At 36.5% G+C, this 23505-nt stretch overlaps 1 protein-coding gene across 1 annotated transcript; it reads left to right on the top strand.

Annotated features, from left to right (window-relative positions):
• Positions 1–9611: 9611 nt before the first annotated feature.
• On the top strand, positions 9612–10824 carry LOC129237817 (achaete-scute complex protein T3). The gene has a single exon (XM_054872764.1). The coding sequence runs from the start codon at positions 9887–9889 to the stop codon at positions 10745–10747; it is 861 nt and encodes a 286-aa protein (XP_054728739.1). The 5' UTR covers positions 9612–9886; the 3' UTR covers positions 10748–10824.
• The last annotated feature ends 12681 nt before the right edge of the window (positions 10825–23505 follow it).

The following is a 23505-nucleotide window of genomic DNA, read 5'->3' on the forward strand; positions in this document are numbered from 1 at the left end:
CTGTAACGACGGCACAAATGCTACTTCATAAGCCTACGACGCATTCTGTATGGGCCACACGGCGTTTGCAGCTGTTCCTCATGCGTACTATTTCTGCTTTTTGATTGATACTGCAGCAGAATTGTTATTGCTATTGTCGCAGTTGTAATATTAGCAGACATTTGTTGTCTTTGCTATACATACATATAGGCATACATACATACATTTACATATGTGCACCACACACACTCCAATACTGGTGGATGCAGTTCACCACACCATTGCCAGTCAACAGCGTCGACAACAACGAAATCACAAATATCATCTTCTGCGGTGGTAGCAACAACTCTTGCCCGAGCCATCATCGCCAACTTCATTAACATAATCTAAATTGTTGTGATCATCACTACCATTAGCGCGGCAGTTTTCATTTGTGTGACCACCGTGGCGCTTCCTTCTTCGTTTCCAGCTTTCTGCACATTTCTTTGTTTTTCCTGCCTACCAGCAGTATTGGCAACATTTATTGCAATTGTCGGCACACAAAGTCAATTGTCTATTAATGGAACACACACACACACACACAAACTCATATGGCGCAGCAATTGTTGCATGCAACGTGCAAATCTTGAAAGCCGCTAATAGCAGCTGTGGCTTAACCAACTAACTGACTGACTCACTGCCATTCAGTGCGAAATACTAAATCGGTATTTATTTGTTTTTATTTGCATAGAGCAGAGTGGTGCACATGCGCCTGCGCGCCACATTGGTACGCGCCACTTGTCGTCGTGCGGCTGCTAGTCGCACGTTCCACCCAGTTGCCAGTGGCACAGCGTTGCTGATTGAGCGGCGACGTGCGCACATCTGTCCCTAGCGCAAGCTGAGCGCTTATTCATATGCTTTCAAGTGCCGGGTGAGGCCAATTGGAGCGGGTTGCGAGGAGGTGGTCTGGTGCCACAAAGTGTTGACTAAGCGAATATGCAAATAAGTGCATGCATGTATATGTGTGTGTGCGTGTGTGTATCTATGTTTGCTAAATCCGTTGTTTTTTATCGGAAGCACGTGTCAAATGCGCACACTTCATGCAACAATTACGCGTTTCATGCCGCTTTCTGGTGTTGATAGATTTCTTTTTTTCGGTTTTTGCTGTGGAATACTGCGCTTGTATGTATGTATACATTGGTGTTTTTTGCTTTTTGTGTTGTTGTGCGGGTGACTCGGATTGTGTCGGCGAAATCGCCAGTCAAGGCCAAGGTTGTGTACGCAACTTTGTAAGGCCTAGCCTGCGTCTGACTTAATGAATTAATTGGAAGAAAGAACTCAGTAAAATCTGAAAATAAAAGAATATTACAGAGAAAAAAATAAAAAAGGATATACACAGAGAAAAATTGCGAAGCGGTTGGATATACACATTTGAAAGAAGCGGAACTGCTTTGTCCCAATGTGTAGTTTCGGAAGTAAAAAATTTTTAGATGTACGAAGTTTTCTTGGCGCTGAGGTTAGCTTAGGTATATCTGGCTGATCTGAATAGATTTCACACAGACCACAAGGGTCCGTAGTGTTACCCGTGTTGTTGGAGTTGTGTTAAACACAGATTGTGACGCATGACTTGGCAAGTTTTAATAAACACTGTAAACATTAGTCAGCAATATCTTTCGGAAATGAAAAATATACCGATCTCAGGCAGTTGTAACGAAATCTGTTTAGATCAAAGCAGTGGCAAGCTAACTAACCCTTTTCTTCTTTTTCTGCACCAATCCTAATTTAGCTGCGTGATATCCAGTGATGATAAACTGTTCCCTAGACAGGGCTAGTTTACTGGGGCGGCAGCCGGCTGTCAGTGAGACTATGTTCGGTCAGTACGGTCAGTACTCCGTCCTGTATTTTGTATTCGTTCATTGGGAGTAACAGAATAAAGTTAGTTGTTTTCGTGTTGCAAGTTCGGAGCATTATTTTGGTAATCCTGTGGGAGGTCGAGGCTTCCCTATAGAATGTGCTTCAAGAGTTAGTTCCTCATCTACTGCCATTTTCAAAAGTGAGAGTGAGTGATATACGAGAATGTTCGACGTACTCATCCAGCAGAGCCTGCCTTAGCAAGCTCATCAACTCTCTCATTTCTCTCTAATCCCTTGTGGCCTGATACCCAGTAAATTATGATCTGTCTATTCTTTCCCAGCTCGTCCACTTTGGATCTACAGAGTTGCACGCATTCCGAGCTTACAGCCATTATTGTTTTAATTGCAGCTTGACTATCGCTGAAGATGATTGTGCGAGTGTCGAGACGCTTACCCCAGATAGTTTCCCAAAGGCAATAGCTATACATCCACACTTCTTCACTTCCACAATTCTCTCATTGTTTTCGTCACTGTCTATGATTTTTCAACACAGCAAATTTCGCAAATGATTTGACATATGTAACTGGCCAATTCGGTGACATTTCGTTGTAGTTCGCGAGAGAATCGAAATCAGAGCAAGTAATTTGTACGTAGTAATGCTATCGGCGGTTGCTTCAAAGTGAATTGTCTTTATAACTGCCTGGACGTCTGAGGCTACGCAAACAATTTTTCTTAGTGGTCTTAACCCTCCGTTGGATACCTTTGTAAAAGCTTCGGTTGGGCTCCTGGATCTGACCTTTTCTCGTCCTGTTCGAGGATCCTTTCAAGATACCACCAGTTGGTACTGCATGGAATACTTTCAAAGCCTTGGTCGTCGTAAGGTGCATGCAGCTCACTGTGCCATCGCCTACGATATTCGCCTTCGCTAAAGTGCAAAGGTGGCGTAAAGGTCCAAAAATCTTCCGCAGAATCTTTCTCTCAAACACTCCAAGGGACGCTTCATCCGATGTTGTTATCGTCAAAGCTTCATCTTTTACGCTTACTTAATAAATTTTTAATCGCTTTGGCACTGCAATGGATACTACGACAGACTTCTCATGCACCGTATGCCCTTTTGTTGCATAAACCCATATTATATGTACGTATTACTCATCACTAAGTTGAGTTTAATTTACATTTTTTTTATTTTCAAATTTTGATATTAATAAAACCTATGCAAAAAACAAGAAAAGTTTCAAGTGGTGTAATAAAGGGTGTTTGTTTTTTAGAAGCTGAGCACTTGAAATTGGAAACACCGCTTTCTGTGACAGCCGATTTGACAATTCTTGATTATTTCTCCACGAATATACTCACCACATTTACCACGTGCTCGTAGATCTATAAATGCCTTTGATAATTTTATGCAGTGATCAAGCGCATCTTTGGTTAAATGGCTATCTTACCAAATTGAATTGCGAGATTACGGCGATGAAACGGGAGGATCATTGGTCAATATATTTTTAAAAACTACGATGAGTGGAATAGAAGCAAGATTACGAACTTTCTCGTGCCTAATTTATTGAAACAAGCATTTTTCAGTGCGCATGCAAGTCGCATGCTTACACCAATAAACCAGAAACGATTGAGCACTTGGAAGCCAAAATTCAAAGCGTTTTTGCATTACTGTAGCCTCATTTACTGCAAAATTTATCCCCAGATGTGTAATCTGCATACTGGTTCCAGCGGCCACATAGCATCCATATTAAAAAAACGCTAAAAAAACGCTTTTATGTTTTATTTATTTCCATCTAAGCTTCTCTGGCTCTGAAAATTAAAACTGTCAACATACAAAACAGTTACTAAAAAGTCACTACTGTTCCCTTTGTTTACATTTTTCTCTCCAACGATGTGAGCGAGACCCAGCGAGAGCATGGTGTAAAACTACGGCGACACGGTCATGCATTTGCTGGCCAGCAGCTTATATGTGTCCGTGTGGGGTGAGACACGTACTTGTTTCATGTCACACATACTTGTTGTCGGCTTTTGCATGATGAAAATCAAAAATTTTAGATTTTTTCGCGGGCAAGCGTCATGCACCCAACACGCACACATATAAGCTGCTGGACAGCAAATGCATGAGCGTGTCGCCGTAGCTTAAGGCATTTCTATTCAAGGTGGTAGCACTCGAGCAACAACAACATTTTTTAGATGGAATGGATGTCAAGGGAATGCTGCCACCTTGAATAGACTCGTCTTGACATGGTGTATTACAGTTATGTGAAATAGGCTCATTATTAAAAGGCAGGGCGAATGATCGACGACTGCTGTAAAGGCTGGGGAACAGTCTCCAATAAAAGTGTTCGCATCAAAACAGTAATCGCACTAACAAATATTAAGGAATGTTTGATAACATTTATTAGGGTATGTTCGAGAATATTTTTTAGGGTATGTTCGAGAATATTTTTGGGGGTATGTTTCAGAATATTTTTTAGGGTATATTCGAAAACATTTATTACGGTGCGTTCGATTACATTTATTAGATTATATTCGATTTTAGGATATGTTCGATAATATTTATTAGGGTATGTTCGAGAATATTAGGAAATTATTCCTTGCTTTACTTTCGTCTCGCTGTATGAAGGTCAACGGTAGGTAAAACTGACTTTGTGATGACACGCAAAAACAAAAGAATGTATATGTAATATATATGGATGTTTGAATGTGAATGTATGTATGTATGTATGTGTATGTATGTATGTACGTATGTGTGTACGCAGAAATAAATTGCAATTTAGGCCCCTTTGGGTAAAAGTACAATATTATTCTTAATTTGTTTTGCCACATTTTTCTTTTATATTTAGTCTATTATCTATTATGGAGGTACTTACTTACTAGGTTCTTACTAGGCACGCACGTGCATATTTCTAAATGTGTGCCAGCCAAGCATTTTACCTCTGTCTCATAACCATTCACATTTCCAAAAATTTTGTAATTTTCAATAGTTTTAGTTAAGAATTCTGAAAAATATGTGTCATATAAATCAGCTCGTACAAGCCGTCAATCCATCATTAAATAATAGAGGCCTACTTCTAGGCTATGCATTTTTTATAAACAACTTTTATTATAATTCCTTCAATGCCTTAAAGCCATGCGTCCCAGGCAGTGACTTAAAGCTAATAGCTCTGTTCGTGAAGCAAATAATTTGTAGCAATTATGACAACAATTGCTACAACAACAATTTTAATGTAAATTGTAAAAATTATTATCATGTTTTAGTGTTCATATATCCAAGAAACTTGCAATGTAGGGGCAAAGTGAGAGAGCAAAATTACATTTCATTTTGAGGGGAAACTACAAGTTTTTACTGCATACATTTTTACTTGAGAGAATTTGTAGTGAGCAGAACAGCTGGTCGCAAAGTACAAATAAACGCGAAGTAAAAATTTGCGAATTAAGTCAAAGTTCTAAATTTAAATAAAAATTGTGATTAAAATTGAAAATGTAAGTAAATATATTTTCGATAAAATTTATACAATTTATTTGACGCCATATATTAAATAAGAATCGGCCAATCACAATGAGGTATGTAGGTTACTTCTGAACCACAGCCTCCAGTAGCCGTTGCTGCAGTTTCCAAACTACAAATCGAAAGCATTGAAGGTATGTTTTGTTCCCACGACATTCCTTTCTACGTAACCGCAACGACCCGGAAATTCATTCCCATGGCAGCCGGTGTTACCGGAATGACTCGGGCTTTCCCGACCAAGGGCTGCCGCCCCAGTAAACTAGCCCTGTCAGGTGTACCGTATCCCACCACCCGGATTTATATCCGGCCAAGGACTGTCACTTCAGCAGCATTCTCAGGATTATTTATGCTGATATAGCAACAACAAAAACAACAAAGGTATATTTTGTATTTTATGCCTGCACGTCTTGGTTATTAACTAATTTGGCATAGACGGTAAGCTCGTTGTTTTGCATTTTATTTGCTTGATTTTTTTTTTTAATTTAGTACGAGGTAGCTCAACTGAAAAAAATTAATTTTTGTGAATTTTCCTGCCAACAATTTAATAGACTAATATTGGAACCCAAATATTCGAACAACCTTTTATATAGAAGATATGTTTGCATAATTTTTGCAGCACTAAAACTTTTCTGCTCAGTTATTTTATGAATTTCAACACTAAGCAGACTTCAATGATGATCTTCCTGGTATGTAAATATGAGCAATTTTACATTTCCGTGTACTTTTTCAAGCAACAAAATATCCTTGCAGCCAGTACTTGCTCGGTGAACTGTGCATCGACTACTGCCAGCACGCACAGGGACAGCGCGCGAACAGCTCAACAACAAGCAAAACATTACTTTTCTGTACACTTACATACATTCTGGCATTTACATTCAATTGCCGACAGACACTTTCAATTTTCAATACTTTGCGACACTACGAAAAGCAACTCCCACCACACAAGTGTTGTATGAAAGGAAAAGAAAATCCTTAAGAGCAAAAGATTTTCGTCAGTAAATGCAACTAACAGGCAAAACTAGTAGGCATAGAGAAAAGATCCCATGGTGTTTGTGTATGTGTGTGCGTGCCTTTGTATGCATAAAGATCAGATATCCTTTGTGTCAGTGAAGCAAGGAAATTGTATAGCCACGGTTGAAGCCTAAGCAACAAGGCACAAGAATAATTCTTATTTCACTTATAATAGTACATAGAATATTTTTCCTAAGGATATGTATAACAGACATAAAAGGTCAAAAGCAAATAGCAAAAACAATGCCCATGCCGTAGTAGAGAAGAAAAGAAAAGACACATACACACATCCTTTTAAAAGTCCTAAGAAATACAAGTAAAGTCCCAAGAAATGCAAGAAAATTGTGTGCAATGTAGTAAAACAATGTAAATATGCAGGAGTTTCTAAAAAAAAAAAAACAAAATTCAGATAGATTTGATATTGAGGTAGTTGAGCACTGCAGGGATGTTACTGCACTGGCTCGAATTCAGAGTAGGGGAAATCATTGTGTGCAGGTTTCTTGCACAAAGCCGAAGGTGAAGGCGAACGTTATCAGCGCAATTTATATAAATACATACAAACAATTTGCTTACATACATACATACTTTTATGTAGTAAACTTACAGTTTGTTGTAGCAGTTTACTTACAATGCGCTGTTATTGGTTAACATAGCTGTAGCAGCACACATATATGCTATGCACGTAGATCTGCTGTGTGGGAGTGTTTCTGGAATGTTAATGGACAGAAGAGTGCTCGGAAATGTAATGGGAAATCGATCGATAGAGTTTCGGTTGGAGTTATTGACATAGAGAATCGAATCAATATTTTTAAGTGTGAGGGAGAGCGTTGTGATTAGAATTGCCAGCATGCGTACATACATATTTGCATACAACAGTTATTATGTGATGTTCATTAGTGCAATTTCTACGCTTTGAAAATATACAAAATACTTATAAACTCAGCATGTAACAGCAGGCTTCGAAAGGTAGTGGACATTGATGCAAAGAGGTTTGATGGAATTCATTCGAATTATTGGATAGTTCAATAACGAAGGGTTCAGCAATTTAAGTTATAACAGAATGAGTCTATTTTGGCAATTTTCTGGAATATTTGCCCTAAACTATGCTCTATTCGCTCTTTAACCGAAAGTAATTTGAGTAGTTTACGTTTTGGGGAATTTTTATTATATATGTAAGTAAATTTATTAGTTGACAGCCCCAACAAACTACCGACACCGTGCGCACAAGAGTTTTATGGTTGCAGAGCAACAACATTCACAAACCATTTTACTCACGTAAAAGCAACAACAGGACTCGAAAAACTGTAAGGGGAAAAATTAACTAAGCTATGCAAGTTTTTAGCAGAGGATAAGAATGGGTGAAATAAATTTAGCAAATTTAAGTAGTGAACTAAAAGTTTGAATAAATATGAATTTAAAAGTTAATATTGTATTAAAAAAGTGATTTCAAAATCAAGTCAAAATAAACATACAAACACAAAGAGGTCAAAGATTTGACTTGATATTGAATTGTACTAGTAAATTTGTTTAGTAGATAAAGAGAAAATTTTGACTAAAAAAAACAAGAAATTTTTTTTCAATATACATAACTACATATGTAATTGGCGCTTGCACCCTTTTTGTTTTTTGGCCGAGCACCTCCTCTTTTTTGTGCTGTGCGTCTCGTTGTTGTCCCACAGATGGGGGGACCTACAATTTGAAGCTGACTCCGAGCTGTAGGATAATTTTTTTATTAGTAGCTTTTTCATTGCAGAAGTACACTCGGAGGTTTGCCATTGCCTGTAGAAGGGAGTCCGCTATCAGAAAAAACTTTTCTATCATTTGGTGTTTCATGCACCGAGATTCGAACCTGCGCACTTCCAAATGGTAGGCACGCAGTAAGCTATTATACTATTGCGGCAACCATACACTATATTCTTGGTTTAATCCACTTTGTTTTGCAGTAATTTAATTATAAATTTTTACTGAGAAAGAAAGGCCACCCTAGTTTGTATCGAATTTCAGTTCCTTGGGAATATTTATTGAATAAAAAAATATTAAAAATTCAACTTGCAGATGACAATAAAAATGTATGTATGAAATATAAAATGTAAATGCATAAAAAATATGTAAAAAATATATGAAAAAATATATAAAAACAAAAAAATTTTTTAATATATAAAAATGTGTAAAAAAATATATCAAAAAATATATAAGAAAATATGTAAAAAAATATGTAAAAAATATATAAAAATATATATAAGAAAAATTAATTAAAAAAATATTAAACAATATATAAAAACGTTTATAAAAAAAATAAAAAAATATTTAAAAAGGATACATCAAAAAATATATAAAAAAATACATAAAAACTATATCAAAAAATATATAAAAAATGTTTAAAATATGTATCAAAAAAAATATAAAAAAATAATAAAAAAAACTGGACAAAAATGTATGAAAAAACATTAAAAAAAAGATATACGAAAAACATTAAAAAAAAATATATAAAAAAATACATAAAAAAATAAATATAAAAAGGCATATAAAAAATATAAAAATAATTTATAAAAAAAGATATAAAAAATGTATAAAAGGATTATATCAAAAAACATATAAAAAATATATAAAAAACATATAAAAAACAAATAAAAAATATATATAAAAAATATATAAAAAAATATTAAAAACAATATATACAAAAAATATAAAAAGAGTATATAAAAAAAGTAACAAAAATATATAAAAAAATATATAAAAATTATATAAAAAAATATATAAAAAAATTTTGAAAAGGGCTTTAAAAAATATATAAAAACAATATATAAAAAATATATTTAAAAAAAGTAGGCACACGCCACATACGCCCGTAGTAAAAGCGCTTCAATGCTTGCGCACATACTTACGCACGTAACTCTCAATTTTGATTAACTACCCGCACGGCTGTAATCTACCCAACACATTTGTACGAACTCACAAAACTCTATCGCACACTCATCGCACCATTTCACTCGCTGTGTACGATTTGCTTACATTCTCTCTCGCCGCAATCGTACTTTTGTGCTCTCAACTCCACTGCTCCAATGTTCTATCATCATCATCATCACTCCACCCTTCTCTGCACAAACTCTTTGAACTCTTTGAAGGTACCCAGCCACTGATCGAGAACTCTGTTAATTCATGATCACTTGCGCTGGCATTTAACCCTCATGCCTGTGTACGGACATTAAACAGGCGGGGAAGCAGGTATACGTACGTATTCACACTGTACTCCTCGTATGTAATGTAGTCTGTACTGTGGACGAACATTGTGAGCTGTTGCCTGGGCTTGGAAAAAGTATTTAAACGCTGCAAGAGGACGAAGGGAATCATTACGGCATTTGATTTCATACCAAAACGAGTGCGTCGCAGAACGAAAAAGAAACGAAATTGAAGAATAGTTTTCTTAATTTAATTTATTCGAAATCGGTATAAATGCTAAAACGTGTGTATAAAGTAAACAATCGATTGAGGCTAAATAGGATAGAAAATACGTTTGAACTCAATTTTAATAACACAAAAGAACCCGCGTCAAATAAAAATGGCAAGTATGTGCATGACACAAACGAGCTATCGACAGCTACAACCAGAACACCAGTACCAATTGTTAAACAACAATTTTTTGCTGTTACAAAAGGCTCAGCAACTACAAACAATTCATTCAAATGCCTACCAGTCCAAGAAGCAACAAACCATCGCACCAGCAACCAAAATATTGGGTAACAGTAATCTGCATAATATCCAAGTGGGTCCAGCAGGTGGAGGTGGTGGTGGTACATTGGTGCCGCGCAAGAAGTACAACTACATGAACGTGCCATACGGTGAGCAATTGCCTTCGGTGGCACGACGCAATGCGCGCGAACGTAATCGCGTCAAGCAGGTGAACAACGGCTTTGCCAACTTGCGCCGGCATTTGCCACAAACAGTCATCAATACCTTATCGCATGGAGGACGTGGTGCCAGCAAGAAACTCTCCAAAGTGGATACGCTTCGCATTGCGGTGGAGTACATACGCGGTCTGCAGGATATGCTGGAGGCATCGCAGCCAGCGGAAAGTAAATCGCACATCGCAAATACGTTGTGCGATGAGTCCAGCAATGATGGCAGCAATTACGGTTACTCCTCGATGGGCAGTCCCAGCGACTTAGCCTTCAATCAACTGCAGCAGAGCTACAACTCCGAGGTTTCCGCGTCGCCTTTGTCCAGCAATAGCGACGATTCTGATATTTCTATTGGTGGTACCAACTATTTGCAAACAGTGAAGCTTGAGCATCAACAATCAGCAAAGGAGGATAGTCAAGTGATGCAGTTTGATAACATCGCGCATTTTTTAACTGAAGATCAGTCCTTTGGTGATGACGATTCGCTGCTGGAATGTATCTCTTCGTGGCAGGAGCATTGAGTATAAACTGAAACTATCTGTGACTTAAGACATCACAGCTCATCATAGTCTACATTCGTGTGTGTGTGTGTGTGTGTGTGTAAGAAACAGTTTATGTTTTGTGAGATTGTAAATATGTCGTGCCTTTTTATGTTTGTATATATTCTGTGAAATATTAGATTTAAGTATGAATTGTTTTTTACATTCTAAGTTATGGAAGACAGTTGATTTCAAATCGTACTTAGTTTAAGTTTAGCGCTAATTTTAAGTAATTTAGACGAGGCAAACCACTATAAAAAAACAAGCAAACCAAATAAAATAAAATACAATGAAAAATCATAAATTATTCTCTTTTCTCTGTTGGCACTAAATCTTTCAGCAACAAGGAATGTTTCGAACTTGATTCACTCAATATAGGTTCTAGTAAAAATATCAGGAAGGTGGCAAGACATTTCCATAGAATGTCGCTCAATACCGGTCTAAAAACTTGTTGGTGTAGCAGTTCTATTCTATACTGGATTTCGTCAGTGTAGTTAAGGAGCAGTTGTGTTTGGTACTGAATTTCGTCGGTGTGGTCAAAGAGATGTCTACTGACTCGGAAGGGAAGTGACTCAGCCTCCAGCAAATGCCAGCAGTGGTCGTTCCTATTGTATCATCCCAGTGAGAATTGCTTGCAGAGCATCTTACTAGGTTCCTTAGCGTACAACTCTCGTTGTACAGTTGGTGTATAAGGAGGCATCTCATGACTATGTACACGGCAGTGTTCGGACAAGTTTGGAGCTTCCTCCACTGCGAACAACTTGTATCAGAAGGGCGCTGAACTGCCCAGAGCCGACTGACCGATTGCTTTAAATGTCGCCAGCAACTTTTCTTTGGCCTTGCTCTAAGTGCTACCGGACAGCGAGTTTAGGACCTTGTTGCAGTTTTGCACCTTAGTGGCAATTGCGGTTGCATGCGCTGAGATGCAGAGCAAACTAGCAGAGGTGTCCGCCAATAGCTTCGGTTTGTTTAGGGTCGTCGGTGTGTCATCGACTTTAACATTTAGCTGTAATTCGACGTCCTTCGTCCAGGTGGTAAAAAAGGTTGCCGTGAATTTAGTGATCGAAAGCCAGAGATACTTCGCGAAAGGCTGCCTGCCTTGGAGCACAAATCACTGGAGTTGTTATTGATGTAGCAGCAAAATATACGGAGAATGCTGCTGAAGTGACAGTCCTTGGCCGGATATATAAATTTAGGTCGTTCCGGAGTTCCTTAATTCCATTGATTCATCCGCTTCCCTCGACGTATTCATAAGGTTCACCACGTTGTCAGCAAATACCTCTGTACGAGGTAAATAGGGCGGAGCTAACAACTTCAGTAAAGACTGGGAAATGACCTTTACTTACCTGTTCCTTTGTTTTTTATTATCAAGGTACTGGACTGCAAATTATCACCACTATATCGTTTACCAGCGGACAGTGGGCCTGCATAGCCAGGTATGAACCGTGAGCAGCATATTCGCAATTTACCTGAGTATTAACAGCAGGTAAGGCATTTGCAAATTACTGAATGCATTTGAAATGAAAATACACACACATATATATATCAATTTGTAGAAATGTATTATAACGAACTGATTAATGGTTTTGTTAAGATTATTTTCTTTATTAAATATTACCATTATTGCCTTTACGTTTACCGTGCGTTTACTCTAATTTTCATTCTGTTAATGCTAATTTTTTTTTTTTTTTGTTTTTTGGAGGCTTTTTCAGACCTCTGAAGCTTCAGCGCCATTTCCAATTGTTTCTGAAATTTCATAATTATATTTAAAGCATTGAGAATGTTTCTACAGATTTATAATTTGCTTGCCGAATAATGCCTCATAGAAAGATTTACATTTTTTCAAACTTTCTTTCCAACCTTCGACAATTAGTTTCATTTAATACCTATAGCGCGCCAATTGTTTCTTTTTCGTGCTTACCGGCTGCAGTGGGACACCCCAAGTGAAGATAAATCTTTCTTCACTTGATGTTTCCAACGCAAAGGAGGTCTTCTTCACCCTCTGCTACCACCAGCTGGTACCGCATCGTATACTATAAGAGCCGGAGCGTTCGTATCCGCTCGGACGAAATGACCCTGCCAACGAAACCACTGGATGTTTATTTGCTGCACTATGTCGTCGTAGAGCTCATAGAGCTTATTGTTCCACCGTCTGCAGTACTTGCCCTCGCCAACATGTAAAGGCCCAAAAATCTTCTATATAATCTGTCTCTCAAACACTCCAAGGGACTCACAGAAGCGTCTGCGTATCTTAGATGCAACAAAATAATGTTGCGAATCGATGTTGGGCTGTTAAGCACAACATAGTCGTTCTGGTTTCGCGTTTTTCGATCAGGAGACGGGCACATAGTTAGGTGGGTAGGTCTGGTGACTGCCAATATGGCACACTTAGACTCTTCACAATGCGGCCCTTTGAAATCAACCTATGCGTTTTTAAAAGAGCTTAGCTTCGTTAGTTTAAGATACCCTATATACGCTACATCTGTTAAAAATGCTCTACCAATGTTGTACCTAGCGCCTTCTTCTAACTGCGCACTATCATGTCTCGAGCCCCGGTGAAGTCAATCAGCTTCTGTTCGTTACCGGATGTTTCGTTGTGCAGGCTGAATTTTCCGTCTTTGGAACCAAAAATTCATCCCTTGCCCTCCGTAGCGCTGAAGTCGCCAAGCACGATTTTTATGTCGCGGCGGCGCAGCGCCCATAGGAACTCTCCAGGCGGTCATAAAAGCAAACTTTGATCGCATCGTCCTGTTCTTACGTCGGCGCATTTGTGCTCCTTTACATGGCAGCTGAGCTCCTTTACGTCGCAAGCTCCAAATCTCTTCTTGCCTTGCTCCGTCCATCGCACCTCTACAATGAGCTGATATCAGCCTTTGCTCTCACGAGAACATCAACCAGCCAGGCAGAGGCATCCCTGCATTTCACCTTCATGCACTGGACATTTCAGGTGCAGGCCCTCAAATCAAAATAAATATAATATATTAAACTTAAATCTACTTTTCATATTCGGGTACTTTAAATTTAACTTTTATTCGCTGTGTTTCTTAATGCTAAACCTTTGTTTTGTATTTGAGGTCCAGCTTCTTTTGCTTCATTTCCATCTATTCCTTGTGTCATCTTGTTTTTCTGAATTTTCTTCCTCTTTCCTTTCTTCCTTCATTTCGAATAATTTTAGTCCCTGCTTTTTTAGCTCACACATTTTTCTGGTATATGTAACCATTTACATAGGTATACACAAGAATAAAGTGTACTTATGTCCTTTCCGTTTTTTAATACGAATGCAGAATAAGTAGTCGCCAAATTTTGACAGTAATGGCGAAGCGACGCTCGTTCGTTTACCTCGCGCATTACCAATAGTTCACGAAGTAAGCACTCACAAGGGTACAATCGCCACCAACCGTACTAGATATATGTACATAATTCCTCATTAATACTCTTAGCCAAATGTTTTCCAGGAATTTTATTATATTTTTATGTGCAAATTCGAAATACTGTTCGCTTTTGTTTGCAGATAATTTTGTCACGTGTACTACCGCTGACCTTCAGACACACCTACCAGAGAAAATTGCTCGGACTAAAACTATAAGTTTTGACAAAGAGAAAGTCTAGTCTACTTTCTAAATTGCCTAGTACGGGAGGGCGGATACAGTCAAATTATTATTTTCCTGCGAAATTAGAATTACAGGGGAAGTCTTCTTCCCGTTCAGCATATCGCTTCAACTTCTATTTACAGATATTTTAGTACACAAAAACAAAAAGTAATTAGAATTTTCAAAAATTTAACTATGGCAAGGATTTCATTATGATCTGTAATACAGCTTTCAAAAATTAGAGAATAATTGAAGCAAAAATTCATAAAACGGCATCAACATTATCAGAGAAATTGCGCGTGATGCCTCACTACGAAAGATTATCTTTTGCCCAAAACTGGAACTCTCTTCCAAAGGCTCGAAACTCTAAGGCACCTATGGCCATATACTAAGAACTTTTCAGTCTTTTGGAACTTGTATGGGTGCAGTTCCAACTCCAGACTTGATATTCGCCCGGTTGAGGCCTACGGAAAACGAGGAATTGGTTGTCTTAGGTTTACTCGCACAGTCTCACAGAATTCCACGATGGCTTGAGTTGATTTTGTGTTCGTTTGGCATACGGATGTGGGCTGATTATTAACCAAATAACAAAAACAACTCCAAACTTGGCCACCAAGCTGCGTCTGCCGTAAAAGAGGCGCACCGCGCGCAAGGTTCACACTAACGTTAACACATAGCCCGTAAAGTCTGCGTTCTCCTTACAATATTTTGACTGAGACCTACCGCTTTGGAAGTGCGCAGGTTCAAAACCCTGGACACGAAACACCAATTGGTAGAAAAAATTTTTTTCTAACAGCGGTCGCTCCTCGGCAGGTAATGGCAATCCTCTGAGTGTATTTCTGGCCTGAAAAGCTCTTCATAATCAACGGAAATCATCAGCCGTTCGGAGTCGGCTTACAACTGTAGGTCCCTCCAATTGTGGAACAAAGATTAGGCGCACACCTCAAGTAGAAGGAGGAGTTCGGCCAAACACCCAAAAAGGGGGCGAAAGCCACCCATTCCATGGTAGCTAGTTCCGTGTACCAAAACGGCTCCTGTTTTTTCCGACTAGGACTACCGCCCCAATAACTAACCCTTCGGGTTTCGCTTAACTCCACTGTTCGTCTCTTTTCACGGAAGCAACTCTTCGCAGCTTGACACTTGGGCTTACTCAAACAGTTATTCTCTGTGCGAGCATCGAGCTTTACCTTGGAACTGAAGCCTATTTTTGCTGTGTATGTCAAAAACGGCTGCACCCGAACTCGAGTTCGGTAAGCTGCTACAACAAAAACAAAGGTAGAGATTGCTTCCTGATGAGATTGCTTGCTGGTAGATCTGAGAACACTGAAGTTCGTGCAATAAAAACCAGCATATATGGCAATTCAAGTAAAATTTCATAGAAATTTAGGGAGGTTCTAGTTTTTTCGAGAATTCAAGATCACTTATTAGTTATGACATTGAAGGTAATCTTTTCGTGTCTTCGCGTCTTGGACAATATGTCGGTGTAGACTACCAACAATTCGAAGTTGCGAAGGACTTTGTCGACATTGGGACCTAATAAAAGAAATGACGGCAGCTTGGAGATCAAATGGAGAATAACTCTGGGCGACGGCTCTGGGCCTCTCGCGTTAGTGATGCATACAGCGTACATAGGTATATAGGGACATGAGCATAGTTGAGCGGGTAAAAATGAAAGAAGACACTCCAGCAAGACGAATCTACGTCATGGTAGGAGCAGCCAGCACTCGAGACTTCCAACTGGCACCAGTCAGCGCAGGACGGAAACACCTGACGCGCTATTTTGGATGCGGCCAAAATCGACACACGTCAATGGTACCACGTAAAAAGAAGGTCCTATTTTCGATTTTACGAATATTTACGTTTTTTAAATGACCAGAAACAAAGGTAGTAAACAAAAACCCCAAAGAAAGTTACATTTAATCAAAACCTCTGAAAATAAATTTCGCATTTTTCAATTACTCAACTCCCTTCAACAATTATAAACAGTCAAGCACAGAACGCACGCGCTTAAAGCGTGTAAATACTTCCATGTCATATTCCTCTGGAACGCCTTGGCAACCAGATAAATAAATTAAAATTAAAATATTTTTATCATTTCCCCTGAGCTTAAGGAGCAAAAAATCCAAATTAAATGCAAGAGCGGAAGTAGCCGGTCACGCCTCATAGCCTGCTTGTTTACCTGAAGGGACCACGTGGGCATGCAGGCTATAAATGCAACAAAACGCTTACCAAACCGAGCTGAGTGAGCGCTAGATTGGCACCCAACCAACGATCCTGATGGACCGGCAGGCTTTACGCCTGGTCAAAGGCGTAAAGCGTACATAATTTGCCGGCTAATGCACTTCCGGGCCGGAGTGGCGTTGCTACGTGCATGGCCACCACCACCACCACCACACCACACGAAAAAACCTCAACCCCAACGCGAGCGCGAATGCACAAAAGCGTAGTAAGGGCGAACATAAGCAGGACATGTTGACATGTTGAGGAGCGGAAGGGACGAAAGGGGTGCGTGCATGACAGACAACAACATCTACGAATGAAAGAAAATTGCTTACGTGTGCCGCTAACAAACAAACAATAGCGAGCAGGACATGCCAAAGCGATGAATAAGGTGAGCTACTTTTGTAAATGAAAAAATAATAAATAAAAAATTATTTATTTTAAATGCATGAAAAGCAAAAAGGTAGAGAGGCCTGCGCCACACAATAAATGCGCTATTGCATAATTAAAAACAAGAAGCAGAGAAAAAAACGACTATAAATATTGAATCGAATTGAAATCAACACCCCAATAAAGTGGTTACAGCACAACTGTGCAGCGGCAGACAGGTATGCAAATATGTATGGAACTCTATCAGAGGGTTTGACAGGCATGCGACTTAGCATTAGCTGTGCGCATGCGCACCCCAAGCAGTTTGTCGGTGTAGGAAATAAAGAATGAAATAAGAAAAGCGAAATTCTGTTGGTTTCTTAAGGCAACTACGGTAAGAATTGCTGAAATATGATCAGTCCATAATAATTATGCAAATATTGCAAGACTTACTGCTTACCACCGAGCCTGGAGGCGAGTGCAAGGACACGCGTAACAGCGGATATGGGCGGCAACCGGCCATGTGCCAGTGACAGTGTGACAATTGTTTGCTGATTTGTTTGCGTCGAAGATGACAAACAACTTAAAAGTACAGTCTGCAGTGATATTTCAAATAATTTGCGAAATCAAAATAAAAGCAAAAATCGCATCAAAGGAAATGTTTAAGGCAAAAAATTTATTCATTGAAAAAAATTATTTTTCAGTCAAGTCAAGTAGCGCCAATATTTTGATTATATTGGTGACTTTTTCCGGAAATCAGTTTATTCGTAGACTTGAGCATATTAAGAAATAAACTGAGCATATTAAAAAATTAAAAATAAAAATAAATTAATAATTGTGAGATTATTCAAAATTTTTAACTTTTCGTACGAGTTTTTAAAATAAAATATTTTCCGTACTTTTAAAATTTAAAAATTAAAAAAAAATTTTATTGTAAAAGAAAATTTAATTCAATTTTTTAAATTAGCATTTTTTTAATTTTAAAATTTTTTGAAATAAATGGATTTAAAAAAGAAATTTATATAGAAAAACTTTATGGCAAAGAAAATTATTCATTGAGCGATTCCATCTCAAGTGATGCAAATATTTTTTGTTAGATTTTTTAAATTTAATTTTTTTTCAATGATATATTTTATGTACTTTTTAATATTTAAAAATCATTTTTTTAGTTATATGTAATAAATTGGGCTCTCTAAAAAATTTTTTTTTATTTTTTTTTTGGTTTAGGTAATTTAATTTCTTTGTAATGAAATATTTTACGTACATTTTAATATTTAAATTTTTTTTTACTTATTGAGTATGAAAAGGACTCTCTAAAATTTTTTTTTTTTGGAAAATATTTAATTGCTCAAAATTTTCGGGAAAAGTTTTCTTTGTATCTGTGAATTTAACTCGAAATTTATGGTATGGGAATCTTACTATGAAACTAGCAGGGGTTACTGAGCAGAGTCTCAACTATTTATAAAAAAAAATACAACAACACTAAATGAATCTCAAAATTATAATTTGTTTCTTTCAATCATCATTTTGAAATGTTCTTATACCTCAAACCTACCAAACAATAGTTTTAAGAAAAGTTCTTTTAATATTTGAATTTTTCTTTTTGAATTTGTGTAGAATAAAATGGACTAATTAAAGATGACAAAATAAAAAAAATTTAAGGATGGATAAAAACATTTTTTTTGGAAAAAATTTAATTTTTTGTTCAAAATTTTCGGGGATATGAAAATGAAAAATATAAAAAAAAAATCTGAAAGGTAACTTTTAATTGTTGAAATGTTAAAAAGAAATGAAGATAATTCACTTTGAAAATATACAACACTAAATAAATCTCAAAATTTTTTTTTTTCAGTTTGTTTCTTCTCAAACCTACAAATAAACCAGTTTTCCGACAAATGCACGACAATGTCCAGAATACCTGAATCACTAGGCATGAAATCGCCCATTATACATAAAATATCGAATAAAATTTAAATGAAATGCCGAGTAGGTTGCGACAAGACATTGAGGCACAGACAACTCCCCCTGTTGCAGAGGAAAAATAAATTTTTGTGCTGCAGAAGAATAAGAGAAATAAGAGAACTGCAGTAGCCAGAACTCGGCGACAGTCAAGGAAGTGTGCAGGAAGTAAGGCGGACGACGACAAACACAGTGCATTTTTGCCAAAGGTTGAGGATTAAAATTTCTTCATTCATTCATCATAGATTTTATGTGTGAACAAAAAAGAAACGAGAAATTGTATCAAATTCTTTGCAGAATTTGTGATAATTGTCCTTAGAATCGTAAGCTGAAATTAAATACGCACAGAAATTGTAAGAAATTGTGAGTTAGGTGCATTCAAAAATGGTCGCTTTCAGGACGAGCGCAAATGCGATATGTCAACGTAAGTAGGCAGCAACTTCCTCGTTGACGCTCTTCCGCTCGCCGACGTCCTTCGGATGATGGGGGATGGACATCAGCTGCTGTACGCTGCTCTAGTTATATAATACTGGTTAACTAATCCCGGCTAGGTGTCAAAATTCGGCATAAGCCAATGATGCAATATTTGTGCCAAAGATTTATGCAACTACTGCACGGAATAATCCTCAGCGAATGCGCATGCGTCTGAGTGCCTGTGCCAAATACGCTCATATATCTAACTAAGGTGGCTCAGATTCCAATCAATTGAGTTGCATAAAAAAAAAACTATTGCTGATTATTACTGTGCCGAAAATGTGTAGAGAATGGACACTGAGCGTGGCTTGTTATCATTCAAAGACAGCTAGTTTTTTTCTTTGAAAAAGTATAGAATGCGTTCAGTGAACTATGGGAAAAAAGAGAAAAAAAGTGTTGGCAAAAAGATTTTTTTTCTTTTTAAAGTTCGAATGGAAAGAAAAGCAAAAAACAGAAGAAATGTTTTTTTTGTTTTTGTTGTAGACGTATTTTCGTTTTTTGTGTTGTAGAAAAAATTTCTTTTTTTTTGTTGCAGAAGAATGTTTTTTTTTTGTTGTAATATAGAAGAATTTTATTTTTTTTTTTGTTGCAGAAAACTTTTTGTTTTTGTTGTAGATGTTTTTATTGAAGAAGTATTTTTTTTGTTTTTGTTGTATAAATTGTTTTTTATTGTTTTTGTTGTAAAATATTTTTTTTTTGTTTTGGTTGTTGAAGAAGTTTTTTTATTGTTTTTGTTGTAGAATATTTTTTTTTTCTTTTTGCTGTAGGTAAAAGAATATTTTATATTTTTGTTGAAGAAGAAGTTTGTCTGTTTTTTTTTTTGTAGAGGAACGCTTTTATCGTTTTTGTTGTGGAAGAAATGCTTTTTTTGTGCTTTTGTTGTAGAAGGACTGTTTGTTTTTTTTTTGATTTTGTTGTGGAAGAAATTTTTTTATTGTTTTTATTGTAGAAGAAATGTTTTTATTGTGTTTTTGTTAAAGAAGGAATGATTTTTTTTTTATTTTTTTGTAGATGACATTTTTTATTGTTTTTGTTGTAGAATAATTTTTGTAGTTGTTGTTGAAAAATTTAGGCTTTTGTTTTTGTTGCAGAATTTTTTTTTTGCTTTTGTTATAGAGTTTTTTTTGTAGTAGAAAATTTTTTTGTGTTTTTGTTGTAAAATAATTTTTTTGTTGTTTTAGAAGAAATTGTTTTGTTTTTGGTTAGAAGATTTTTTTTGTTTTTGTTGTAGAAAAACGTTTTTTTGTTTTTGTTGTAGAATAACATTTTTTGTTGTAGTAGAATTTTTTGTTGTAGAATAATTTTTGTTTATTTTTCTTGTAGAATACCTTTTTTGTGTTCCAGAAGAATTTTTTCTCGGTTTTTGTTGTAGAATAATTATTTTTGTTTTTGTTATAGAAAAAATTTAATTTTTGTTTTTGTTGTAGAAGATGATTTTTGTTGAAAAATTTTGTATTGTTTTTGTTGTAGAAAAAAAATCTTTTTTTCTTTGTTTCAGAAAATAAATCTTTTTTGTTTTTGTTGCAGAAGAGAATTTGTTTTTGGTTTAGTTGTAGAAGCGATTTTTTTGTTTTTGTTGTAGAAGTATTTTTTTTTTGTTTTGTTGTAGAAGAAAATTTGATTTTGTTTTTGTTGTAAAAGAATTTTTGTTTGTGTTTTTGTTGCAGCAGACATTTTTTTTTTGGTTTTCTTGTAGAATTCGTTTTTTTGTTTTTGTTATAGAAAAAATTTTCTTGTTTTTGTTGTAGAAGATTTTTTTTTATTTTTTTTGTAGAAGAAATTTTTTCTTGGTTTTGTTGAAGAATTTTATTTTTGTTAACGGAAAAAATCCTGCAAGGAAGTAGTCGATGTTTATTTTGCACTGCATCGCTGCTTCTGTGTCCCCAAAAAAAAAAATAAAACAGTACTGCCGGACTCTTGTCATCTTGTCACAGCACATTTCCTCTCTAAGTGCATGTTACACAAATTTTTATGTACTTCAGCGCCCATTGGGACATAAGAACAACAACAATAGCTTATATAAATATGTTGGAGTGCATCCTACTGAAATTCAATACTAATGTTAATGTTGTTTTACGATACAAAAATATGTTTCCACGCACATGGATGTATGCATGTATATATGTGTACGTGTGTACACGAGCATATCAAACATATGATGTTCAAATATTGTAGAAATAATAAGTTCTCGTATTTGACATAATTTTTAGTGCGGAAGCATTCATATATCCCTCAGCACTTGCAATAAATTTGTGCAGGTTCCTGTACAAACAGAGTACGCTTGCCCCCAAGAACATATGCATGTGTGTGAGAGTATACACATGGCCGAGAGTTGACATCAATTTTCACATATGTTTGTTTAGTGCGATTGTTTGTTTGGCGTCACATAAATCTTTTGGTCTCACTACTTGCGCTTGTCTGGTAAGACAACGCCAGCACGCCCATTTTGCCACTAATATTCATTGATTACTTTTTTGGCGTGATTTATGTATGTATGTGTCGTTTGACATTACTCGATATTTGAAAATTGGGAAAATATGAATTTTTCCACTATAACTAATACACTTGAAAGTCTCTCTTGGCATTCTGCACTCCTTGCCGATCCAGTGAATTTTGACACCTTCTTCAGCACTCGCGCAACTGTTACTTTAGTCGGAGGACATTGCATTCTGTTGCATCACAATTCTTTGTACTGGCTACCACTTTGGGCAAGGATTTTTGAAGTGTGCCATTAAATTTGAATACTCTTTTTCACATGAACTGAGAGAATTTGGCTGTTGCCATAAGAATCGGCCATAAGAAGGAATTCTTTGAAAGTGGCAATAAAACTGAAGTAACTATAGAAAATTAAGTTAAGTATATCAAATTAGTTGCATGGATTTATTTGGTTTCAAATGTCAGCATAATATAAATCACTGTTTTATTATACTCCATGTAAGAGTTTCACAGAACCTTTTCAGTCTTGAGATGTAGAAATTTGAGTGAAGTAATGGAGATATTTCGCATCTTCCATATATAAAAAAAATGTCATGCATTTTTTATATGGATAAAATGCACCACGCCGTTATGAAAAAAAAATTATAAAAAATCACGTTGATAAAAAATAAAAATATAAAGTGAAAAATTTATGAAATCAACGGGATTTATAGCAACTTCAAACTTTCTCTTAGATTCGTGTATACTATATATCACTTTGAATACAAATTCAGCGGAATTTCTTGCCCACTGCTGTCTCCACAACAGTAAAACCAACAACCATTAACTTAAAAAACTTCAACCAGTAACTTAAAAAACTCACTCATGAGCAATGGAGCCATAATAAACGCTGTCGAGCATTTCAATGCTTCTGTCCAACATGCAGCATGGAACTCAACACACTGTCTCACCAAACAACACCACACACAAATATCTCTTGAGGTAAAAGAAAAATTGAGGTAAAGAAACAGACAGTCTGAGAACCAAAGAATACTTTAAAAGGAACTCAAGAAAAGAACTTAAAGAACTCAAGAAAAGAATTCAAAGAACTCACTTAAAAAGAACCCAACTCTCAACTCCGGAACTTTCTCAGCAAACTTGATGCAACCTCTGTCACTGACTACTCTCTATTCGAAAGCAATAAAAAATTGAAAAAAGCCAACTCTAGCACAATCATCCATTGCAATTGGAACTAACAAATGGGCTAAAACAGATCTCGAGAAGGCAAACTTAACCCGACTGTTCTACCGCAACAAAATCGAGCCCAAGCACTGATCAAAAGGTAAAAGATACTTTAAAATCCACGCACCAGATGAACCCACCCATAAAAGAATTCTCGACAAATGAAATTAAAAAAGTGATAAAAAAAGCTTAAAAAAAGAAGACCTCAGGATATGACCGCATAACAGGAGAAGTACTGAAGCAACTTCCAAAAGAAGAACTTACTTTCCTTACGTTTTTATACAATTCTATTACATTATTTGGTTTTGGTCCTCCTCAATGGAAAGTAACTCAAGCAAAAATTATCCTCAAACCAGGCTCATAAGCCCATCAGCCTTTTTACTTTATTGTCTCTCAAATAATGGAATCTCTTTTCCTAAAAAAAAAATCATGCCTATAATTGAAAAACGAAATGAAATTCCAAGTCACCAA

The sequence above is a fragment of the Anastrepha obliqua genome, chromosome 2, assembly GCF_027943255.1.
Source record: "Anastrepha obliqua isolate idAnaObli1 chromosome 2, idAnaObli1_1.0, whole genome shotgun sequence".
Lineage (NCBI taxonomy): Eukaryota > Metazoa > Arthropoda > Insecta > Diptera > Tephritidae > Anastrepha > Anastrepha obliqua.